Raw genomic sequence first — 10,953 nt, 5'->3', positions numbered from 1 at the left:
CAACTGTGACCTCTCATAACACAAGAGAAAATAAATATCGAATGTAGTATGTACGTTCACGTTCGATAAGATGAGCATAATTTCAGTCAAGGAAACTTCAGTTGTGAAATGGGAGCTAAGAAACTTGTAAGTTAACTGTTGTGGCGTTATTCCAGAGATGTTAAAATTGTTCTAATTCATATAGCATTCGTCGCTTACGTTTCACTATTTCAATTTTTTGTTGTGGCGACTTTGACTTTGCTCACTTGACCAGCCTCAGCCAGAGGTAATGAACAGCTGAACCACGAAATCTGTCCATCTCGCTGTTTTAACTCCATCCTGTTGCGTTAAATCGAGTACTAGGGGTTGTGCAAATATCTGGCGCTTTGAGCACTATAAGTAGTATCCGACCGGTAACTTGCATTAGTCTGAAATGAACCTTTGATTTGAAAATTGTAAAAAATGATACATAAACGGGTACCGTACTATCTACAGGACATAGGCTAAGTACAACTGATGCAATCGTGAACATGTTCACCGCCAGTACAACGCCAAGCTATTCACTGCTGTCAAATCCTGAAAAGAAATCCAAGATGACCATATGGAGCTATATGAGGATGTTATGGACAAAAATAATTTGTTTCGCGCACGAATATGCCGCATATGCTCTACTGCCTACGCTGCTGGTTTTGCACACACAGTGGATCTACCAATTTCACTTGCAATATGTATTTGTCGTAATGGCAATTATTTTGTTCTGCGGCGTACTTTATACATTGCAAGACCGACTGTTGTTTCATCCGTCAATGCCGCCGAATTCTACGTTTTATGTGCCTTTTCCCACACTCCTGTCGTATGAAACTGTGGAAGTGCCGACTAGCGATGGGGAAAAGTTGCGTGGCTTCTTTATCAAGTCTGATATCGGAGACCCTGTCAAGGCACCTACTATCATATTTTTCCACGGAAATGCAGGTTTGGAGTTGTGTATGAAGTTACTTCATCAACATAAACAAGACGTTTCTCCTTTCACTTTTAGGTAATGTAGGTTCACCTGCATGCCACCCGATTCCAAAGCTATGCGCTGCTAACGTGTTGACTGTCGACTACAGAGGATATGGTAAAAGCACGGGATGGCCAACCGAACAGGGCTTGTATCTCGATGGCCATGCGTGCGTCGAGTACGCAATGTCAAGAAGTGACGTAGACCCCAACAAAATAGTGGTTATGGGGCACTCGATGGGGGGTGCTGTGGCAATTCATCTAGCGGCAACTGCGGATGAAAACTGTCACAAAATTTCGGCTATCATTATCGAGAACACGTTTACGTCGTTGCCGCACGCCGCTGGCCATATATTTCGTAACATTACTACAAAACTAGGGAATCTTCCTCTTTCATTCTATTCGAATAAATTCCAGTCGTTGGAAAAGATGTCCCGAATTCGGATTCCTGTCCTCTTCATATGTGGAGATAGTGATGAAATTGTTGATCCTCGAATGACGAGAGTCCTGTATGAATCTTGCGATAGCGCTCATAAAATTATGTTGACTATTAGGAACGGCAAACACAATGATACGTGGTGTACCAGTAACCAATACCATATGTTTATTTCATCCTTTTTGAGTATGGCTTTTAATGGATCCATCGCTAGTGGGGATGATGTCACATCAAACAGCACCCCTCAGTTTGCGGACATCTCATGGGGGACACAATACAAAGCTGACCACGATAATCTTTTCAAAGTATGATGTCCCAAGTTATGGTGCTTGATCATGATATTCTAAATACTATTGAATGCGAAAGGGCCCCCGTATTGTTGTACAATGTACATTTACATTGTACATGGATGTTGAAATCTTGGTCCCGCTGCTGACAGAGATGGGCAATAGATGAAAACTTTCGTACTCGTACTGATTCTGCTGTGTTGTCCTATCTACCTTGAGCAGGCGTCTCTGAAAGGCATGAATGCTGCAAATGTTGGACACGCAGCTGATTGGCCTGATATGCACATAAATGCAGAATATTTGAGCTTCCTATGCCAAATAGGGTGTGTCTGATATCAATAAGAATGAATTTTGATTTGCGGAGCTTATTGATGATGATATTTTGTGATACAAATGTTGTGTGTCATTTGCTACATGTAATCGTGTATCGTTGAAGTAAAGATAGAGGTGTATATACTATGGATTCGTGTAATTGCTTTTCCTGTTATGCAAAAATATATGGGAAAGTTCATTGATTTTGCGCCGAAATTGATGTGAGACTGTATGCATACGTAAAGTGTGAAGATATGAAATTCACTCGTGTCCTTTGAATTCCAGAAATAGTCAGGACAGTCATTATTAGTACTAGGTAGGGTTACCATACGTCCTCTTTCAAGAGGATTCGTCCAATTGTAATACTTTGTTGAGACATGCTGTTATTTCGTTACCTCCGGAGAATGTCGTCGCCACTCAAAAGATTGCTCTCACGTAGACTACCGCAACAAAAGAGAAACTTCTCTGGTCAGACGCCACGATTCCGAATTTGCATATTCACGGGTCGTAATATTTCCCTCTGCCGGTCGAATTTGTGCCGCGGCGAATGTTCTATTGTCCACAATCTGTCTGGAACGGAACTTCGAAAAATTTGGGCTGGTGCTAGTTTTCAAATCATATTACTTAGTGACTGACGCTAATGGCCATTCCTTCGCCGAATTTTTATCTGGTAGAGATGCCGCAAGAGCAGCGACAAAGGGGAGGGGAGCCTAGAAAAACCCGACACTTCGAAATGTGCTGCTGCCGAGAACGAACCGCGTCTCTCGCGTCGATGTCGGTGGATTTACCAACTATGCCACCCCCCCCCCAATAGTTGCTTTCAAAAGCTACTCTGAAATAGGAAATGAATGCAAAATAAACATATTTCCAGACGGTTATATAGTAATCAGAAGTTAATGTCTGTCATAATTAAAGGCCTTCATAGTAGGAAATCGACAGACGGTAACTGATGACTCGTTCACTTCAGCTGACGGACAAATTAGCAAACGCAACGACGGAGCGAAGGTTACTATATCAAACTCCAAAACCGTGCAATATGACGCGAGCGCAATAAGCTAATAAACAATAAGTTGAAGGATAAAGTTATAACAACTTGACGATGACAAAACCAGTCTTATTGGACGACGATTTTCAGCTAACAGAGATGATTAAAATCCATACCAAAGCAACAGGTAATATTTCACATCCCTATTTCGTTTGCTAAGCCATGTCATGTCTATCATGAGTGCCGCAAAAAGATCAAGGACAAAAATAAATAACGTCTTTCCCTTCCTTTCCCAGCATGCACTTGGCTAAATAATTAGATAGGCTATAGGGTAGATGTTTCGACTGTTACCGGTATTTCTCGGAATCTGCATATACGTGATGTCATATAATTATGGGTATGTCGAAATATAGTTTGTGCAGGAGTTGTGAAATGCAAGAACATGTTTGGCATATATTATTATTATATATAGGCTATAGAACTATTCGTTCAACTATATCTGCCACTGCATGGTTCCCAATCAGAGGCAAGGGGTTTGCGATAAGATTGCAGGAAGCCAATAAGTGCACTGAGCACTGGTAATTCGAAATATTCGATTAATGTTACTCGGAAAAAGTTCAAGTGCAACAACTTTAGGCAGAACGTGCTGCATATAGTTCACAAACCCGAGCAGAGTTCTGCCTTTTGGTGAAAATAACACACGAACATAATTCTCGTTAAATTGCTTCAATTCGGTATCACTGTACATTTTGTCAAATGACCGTTTACTTTATTCGTCGGAGTTTCTTGTTCTGGTGGTTGTTGAATGTAACTTTTCATTTTTCGTCAAATTTTGAATATAGGTAGCCTAGACTATGAAACTCCAAGAGTTGCGTTCAGCAGAACATTCGGAGCTTTGTAGACTTGATGATATATGGAATGGATATTTGACTTGATAGCAACTGTTCAAAAGCAGCGGGTCAGTTGATCACGAGAAAAGCTTTGTGATTTTACCCATGGAAAATTTACTCTTCTTTCGTCGTTCAGATTTCTCACTGCCCAAGCTGCCTGTGGATGAAGTTTTCGATTTGGTACTCTTTGTTGGAGACGAAGTCGTTCTGTGGCTCGGAGAAGGCGTTGGGTTGCTTTTCATTATTTGCGGTTGGGACTGTTCTGGCTCCGCTATCCTGATTTCATTGATCGGTGATTCCAGGCCACGAATAGATTCGGTTTCTTGATCGATCCCAGATCCATCCTCTATTCCAAACTGGCTCAATGAGCATTCCGATTCGTCGGGCGATCGGGTGCGAGAGGTTGTTGGTTGTGGCGATGGGGACGTCGTTGTTGAAGAAGAGTCCGCGTTCTGCTTCAAATCCATTCCATGGTTCGGGCAAATCAACGGGATAGAGAAGTTGTGTAGCTGATGTGAACGTGATTCCAAATATTCCTTCCAGAAATATGGATTCGTCATAAACTGATCTTTAAGCCGAGCATCCACATATTCCCCAATTACGCCTGAAGATCACGATGGATAGTATAACAATACAGGAGGTATTTTTCTAATTTACAATATATTCTACAACACAGAAAATATTATTCTTCCACTGGTAATGTTTGTATATGATAGGGTTACAATATTTTAGTATTGGGAAAGGAGAACACTTTGTCAAAATTTTCAAACTTAGAATACCGGTGGATCCTAAAAAATTGGTCAATTTTTTCCACTTCGTAGTCGGTTGACTAAAAAGAAGTCAACTTTCGCTCAGCTCCCGAAATACCCGCCTGAGCGCTAGTTCAGTGCTATTTTATCGTATCTCGGTCGAATTTTGCCCTGTGTTTAACCAAAATTCTGAAAAAAGAGAACAATATCTCAAAAAAGAGGAAATTTAGGCGTCCTACTCGGAGGTCATATTCAAAATCCCGAAAAAGGAGGACAAATCCCCCTAAAGGAGGACGTATGGTAACTAGGGCTGGGCAAAATCGAGTACCTGAGTGATTCGATTCTGAATCACGAAATATGCTTCGAGTCGAGTAATCGAGTATCACCCATTATGACGTCAGAACAGGATGTAATAGTCAACGTTCAAATATGTACCGCTTATGTATAGATAACTAACCTACGGTAGGTTAGTTATCTATAGTTTATGCCCCCACAAAGAATATAATGCCTGTTATCCATCTCATAAATGATACTTTGTTATTTTTTCGACCATACCGATTTCATCCACTTGGTGACAATGCTGTGGGATAATTATGACTTCAAAAATGTGCTACGTCCAGTAACCTTCGTAGCTTTGTACTATATGTTTCGTATGCTACGATACCGCCAATTAAGATTTCAAGGCTTGAACAGTGAAAATGATTATTGAAACTATATTTCCCGTTGATAAATTAGCTTTCACTGGCGAGAAGCGTATAATTTCAGTACTCGAAAAAATTATTTTTTACTACTCGACTCGAATCATTAAAATTACGTCGCAGTGGAATCAAAGTATCGTATGTTCATTTAAAACATTTTGGGACAATTAACTTTGAGTGAAGTTTTCATCTTCTATCAGCCATATATTGGCCACGATTAACTTTGATACACTGAGGCAGACATAACCAAGGCTAAGATATGGCCGAAAGAAATACAAAGATTTTCGAAAAGTCGATATTTTTCAAGTTTAAAAAAGGTGCTTCAAAATTTAAAAACTGGACATAAGATACTTTGATTCCACTGCGACGATTAATACTCGATTCAGATTCGAGTACTCGAATCATTGTGCCCACTGTCCAGCCCTAATGGTATCCCTAGTATATGATAAGTTGTCAAACTATCGTAGCATAGGCGTGTGGTGTGGACTGTGGATAGATGCAAGAAACCATTTATTAAGTGGGATCGAGACTTATAGTGGAAGCTATTGTCCTGATATACATGGTGTTCGACTGCATTAGTCATTTTCACATTAGGACGAAATTCTTTGCTGACCCACTTTTTTCTGGGATTCTGCTTACGTCAACTCCTATCGGATGGCTATGATGAGCCCATATAAACCCCAACACTTAAGTGGGAATTCTGGAGTCGATCCTGGTTATTGGTTAGTGGTTACTGGTTATACTCGACCCCACAAACCAGTGATTGGCCTTAAATTGTATCTCGACGTTTGTTATTTTATACCGTACTTACCGATTTGAGTGTGAATAGGGGTATTGTCTATAAGCTTGGAATAAACTAATAGACCCACACAGGCTGATCGGTGTCTGCATTCGTTACATATCATGGAAATCAATAATAGTTTCCTATAACATTGAATCATTACTGCGAGTGAGAATACCACTGTCCAGTAGTTTACCCCAATCGGCAAGAAGAGCTTTTTGATTATTCAGTCGTCGTATATTTGCAGTTAATTTACTCACATCTGACTCCGTTCAAAATAACGTACGCCTCGTGACTAGAATCCTCGGTAGAAAGTTTGACCGCTATCTTAATGTCGGAATCCAGCAATTTCTCGATCGACGCCCCGCGAAAGGTGAAGACATGATTGAAACTGTCGAAAGAGCTACGCATAAAATACAAAAACCATATCTCACTGTTGCAGTATAGAACCATAGCATAGGTGATCTATACGGATAAGTTGTCACGTTGCGCGTGATCGAAAACGAAATAATAGTCAACACGTTTCGTTTTATTAGTTTTTAAAATTGATCAGATTTTATAGTAAGAGCAATCAAATTAGTGTCTATGAACACGGATTGTAATATAAATCGATACCTTTACGATGTCTATATATTATGAACCAATAACCCTAAATTGATCGTAATAAAATGATGGTGATTATGATGATGACTCATAAACATACCCTATTACGTGACGATAATTGGGCTTGTTCCGTCTACTTTTCTCGTGTAACCTTTTATCTCCAGACTGATACGTAATCGCTACCTTGCCACCCGTCACGTTACTGCGACATATTTTTCGACTCTCTGTGAGCTTGATCACCAAAATACGCAGCTCCGGCACCGCTTGCGATTTGGTCAAACCCAGGCCGCTGAACACGCTCGAATTGTCTTCAATTTCCATGAGACTTTCGAAATCGCTATCATCCTCATCTCCGGTTCTGCAGAAATAGAGTGAGGAAGATTCAATTCACTGAATATTTCTCTGTCTATGCTCTTGATTTTAAGCTTTAAAGCATGATACCTGTCATTAACAGAGCCCCAAACCTGATTACAGTTGTCAAATATTCCCCATATACACTGCAGAGATCATACTTAGACGATGACACGATGGTTGCATATTTGATGTGTAATTTGCTATTGAAGACTAGCAGTTGATCGTGACTTGATCCGTATGCCATATGGATATCAAGAGGACTTATGCGCGACTTACGAAATTGAAAATGCAGCCTGATATCTATTTATACTTACACTTTATCCACAATGTTGTCGGCCTCGTGTATAATAGATGAAAAGACAGATTTCTCGTATCTGCTCTGTACTACTTCAGAACAGAATTGAACGCAGATGTGCAGAGCTGGTGGCTGAAATCAGAAATACCATGAAATGCCTGTAACAGTCCCCTGAATCTGTGCGGCGTCCTATTGAAATAGGCATTAGGCATGTGATTAGGGTTTTATTTAAAATAAGTGTCTACTCGTCCGGTGCCGGTGCCGATCGAAACCCCGTCCTTTTGAAATGCAGGTTCTGTCTCTGATATTTATTAGCTCATTTTCAATTCAGCAATTCGTATCACACTGTTGCGTTTCGACCGAAGAGTGACATTGCTTTTCTCATATTTCTCTCTCGTTCTTCTGTTGAACACACTCTATCAGTCATATTGTAGAATTTTTGTCTAGTTGCGACTGTGAGAAAATTTGGGGTTTGCCGAAGGGTTGCAGATTAGCGTAAGGGTTCTCCGGATACGTAAAGTTTAATAAGAACGTAAGGTATATTACTACCATAGTCCATAGTGACTGATTTTTTTTAAATTGTTTGGTAAACTTATCTATGCATCTGTCTATTGCCACGAATTAAATTCGAACCCAAACGTTGCAACCTAATTCACAAAGTTAAGCGTTGATAACCAACCGTGCACGCGTTTTTCCCGCTCGAAAAAATGATCGCCCCGTCCTTCGGTATCATATTGAAGACAACTTGATTCACGACGTTGCCATATCATAGAGTAGGTAATATATTTCATAGAACACTTCATATACGACGGGGACCCTGGATGAGATAAGTCCCAATTATAGTAAATCAATAGTACCGCAGAAAAATCGCTTTACATCGCACTCTGGTACCATGTATTTCTCTAGTCTAATCTCACTGCACTTGGGATGCGTTTAAACTTTGAATGCATGCAGAAGGTAGAAAGTCGGTCATATACTCACAGCCACATTTAATGCGCCCTTGGACAATTCAGACGCCTGTCTGACTTGCTCGTGAAGCTCTTGAATTCTTAAAATCGGAGTGGGGATTCTTTTAGCCTCCTCCTGATGGGCTTTGTCAGTCTGCATTGGATCAGTTTCATCGATCCATGTTTGCACATCCTTGGGAAATTTTGTTTGTAGCGCGAGGAGGGTTTTTTTCACCTTCTTCACTTTGCGTTTCCTTGATTTCGACATTGGTATGTTTTATGAAAGGTATAACTGACTTGAACTGTAAGTGGTAATATTGAATCCAGTCAAATCCATACCGTTATGGTAAGATTTGGATGCACGCCATATTGTGTCAAAGGTATTGAGATCGGCAGATTATAAGACAGTGATTCCCAAACTGTGGTACAGCAACTGTGTGCCGCCGCAGATTCTAATATGTACCGTGAATCTCTATTGGAAATTTGGTGTAGGTGTGTATAAATATTTAAAATAAGGCATGCATACATGACTGCACTGACTGGTTGAGTTGCTGATAAATAAGCAGATGGGACAATGAAACCAACTATGCGAGTGGTTCTCAGACTGTGGTACGTGAGGTCATATCTGGCGGTACGTAGTAATTGCATTTCCTTCTAAGTAAAATTACAGTTTGAAATGCAGAGGTGGTCAGTAACGAAGAACTTCTACTTGTTCGAAGTACTCAAGTAGTTTTCCTCAACTTCTGGTACTTATTCAAGTAGATAGAATTTTCGCTACTTCTACTTCGTGATATTTTCTGATCTACTTATTTACTTTTCGCTATTTTCAGTTTGTCAAATAGACGTAGTGTAACCCTCCAATTAGAAAGAAAATCTGAGGAATTCTCGGGCTGTTTTCACAGAGTTCTAACTTTTAGTTTTAAGAAAATTCAAGTCGACCACAGAGTTTCCGTCGCGCTACATGCAAAGTAGATATGCAGTTACACATATGTTTCACGAAAGTGAATATTATTTAGGTAGCAGGTTGTGTGGCCCCTTTGACAACGCATTGTCGCCCATATGACATAATTCATCACAGTAAATATAGCCCATCATAACGTTTGAAACTACCGTTTCGCAATCTAGCATATTTACCCAACATATCTTATTCTAGCAGCCCATGGCGTGTCATAGTCTGGAAAAGTGGGTTCTGACTTTTTGAGCGTTAGACCTGTTTTAGCAAACCACCGTTAAAATTGTCTCGCCAAAGGACATGAAATACAATTCCCTCTTTTCTGAACTAACATTGGTATTTCTCGTTCAATTCGCAGTATCATTACTTAGAGTTCTAATTAGTTTCAGTTCTTATTTCAGGAGAAAGTACATGTTGAAGTGTTAAAGCAAGTGTAGTAATGCCTTTAATTTTCAGAAATAAAGCTACACAATTTGGCATTTTTACGATCCACCATATTTTTTTATTGCCGCATACTAACCTCGCAAATGTTTACACCGAATCCGATACTACTTCTCATTCGTATTGCACTTCGACTAAACCACGGGCCTTGTATTATGGGGGGGGGGGGGGGTCGTATCATGATATTTTCTAAAACGGGCTGTTCGAGCAAACAAAGGATTAGTATCGCATTTCCATATCAATACTATCATTTTCATCTCTTGATGCGGGCGAATGGTTATGCTGTCGAAAATTGGATACCTCCTGGTATGCATCAATATGAATCAAGCTCTGGAACTTTCGCATATAGCTCAATTTGCAGCTTTTGACAATCCATGCGAACAAATTACGATCGTTTTCACAACTACTTACTTGCTTACTTGAGTAGATTTAAAGTCAGTCAGTTCTACTTCTACTTCAAGTAGTTTTAAGTTGCTTATGGAAGAAGTACTTCTACTACTCATACTTGAGTAGATTTTTCGTCGCTACTTCTACTTCTACTTGAGTAGCTTTCTTGACTACTTTGACCACCTCTGTATGAAACGTCTTCAACGAATGCATGCAATATGCATGGTTAAATATACTTTGCGTCAATCAACTCTGTTGTACCCCGCATATATCAGCCCGCGGTGAAGAAACACAATCATCACGTTAAATTATGCCTTGTTGTTGTTTTGGTATTCATGGTATGTCGACTACATTGGTCATTTTACACCAGGCCAATATTCTTTATTTTGATTCCGTATTTACCGACGTGGACGCAGGCGCACTGCTAGGCCTTTTAGAACACTGCTTGCGCAGATCACGTGGCGAAAAGGAGCCTAGATAAATCTACAACACTTAGGTAGGAATTCTGGAGTAAATGACTTGACTTCGGTCGGACTCAAACCCGCAACCCATTGATTTTGCAGCTGTGGAACGAACCGCTATGCCTTGTTACTGCGTGGGGGGAGAATTAGCTCAGGGCCACATTTGTTTCGAAATTTCCGGGTCGAAATATTTGCTAATCCGTCTATGTTTGATAAGAATCCTGATCCAAAATAATCCTGCACCGATCTGATCCAGACTTGTACAAACTAAACATTTAGTTAGTTGACGGTCAACTAACTAACAGTTTTTTGAGTAGTTTTAGTTCTAGTTGTAGTTGGGGGTTTTGGAAATTGCGTAGTTCTAGTTATAGTTGTAGTTGCGGATTTTGAAAATTCC

At 40.1% G+C, this 10,953-nt stretch overlaps 2 protein-coding genes across 2 annotated transcripts; one reads left to right on the top strand and one right to left on the bottom strand.

Moving 5' to 3' along the window:
- On the top strand, nt 1-2,277 carry LOC145443296 (protein ABHD13-like). Its single transcript, XM_080321283.1, has 3 exons — nt 1-126; nt 475-951; nt 1,016-2,277. The coding sequence occupies exons 2-3, from the start codon at nt 510-512 to the stop codon at nt 1,723-1,725; spliced, it is 1,152 nt and encodes a 383-aa protein (XP_080177409.1). The 5' UTR covers nt 1-126; nt 475-509; the 3' UTR covers nt 1,726-2,277.
- A 581-nt stretch (nt 2,278-2,858) lies between these two features.
- LOC145443295 (uncharacterized) lies at nt 2,859-9,452 on the bottom strand. The gene is made up of 5 exons (XM_080321282.1): nt 8,350-9,452; nt 7,388-7,500; nt 6,820-7,077; nt 6,377-6,507; nt 2,859-4,492 (listed from the first exon to the last, which is right to left on the bottom strand). Exons 1-5 carry the CDS (start codon nt 8,581-8,583, stop codon nt 3,966-3,968), a joined length of 1,263 nt encoding a protein of 420 aa, XP_080177408.1. The 5' UTR covers nt 8,584-9,452; the 3' UTR covers nt 2,859-3,965.
- Nucleotides 9,453-10,953: the final 1,501 nt, after the last annotated feature.

The sequence above is a fragment of the Botryllus schlosseri genome, chromosome 7, assembly GCF_051294905.1.
Source record: "Botryllus schlosseri isolate E-star chromosome 7, Bs_hap1, whole genome shotgun sequence".
NCBI classification, from domain to species: domain Eukaryota; kingdom Metazoa; phylum Chordata; class Ascidiacea; order Stolidobranchia; family Styelidae; genus Botryllus; species Botryllus schlosseri.
The sequence above is the reverse complement of the archived record's forward strand: the minus strand, read 5'-3'. Positions and strand labels throughout refer to the sequence as shown.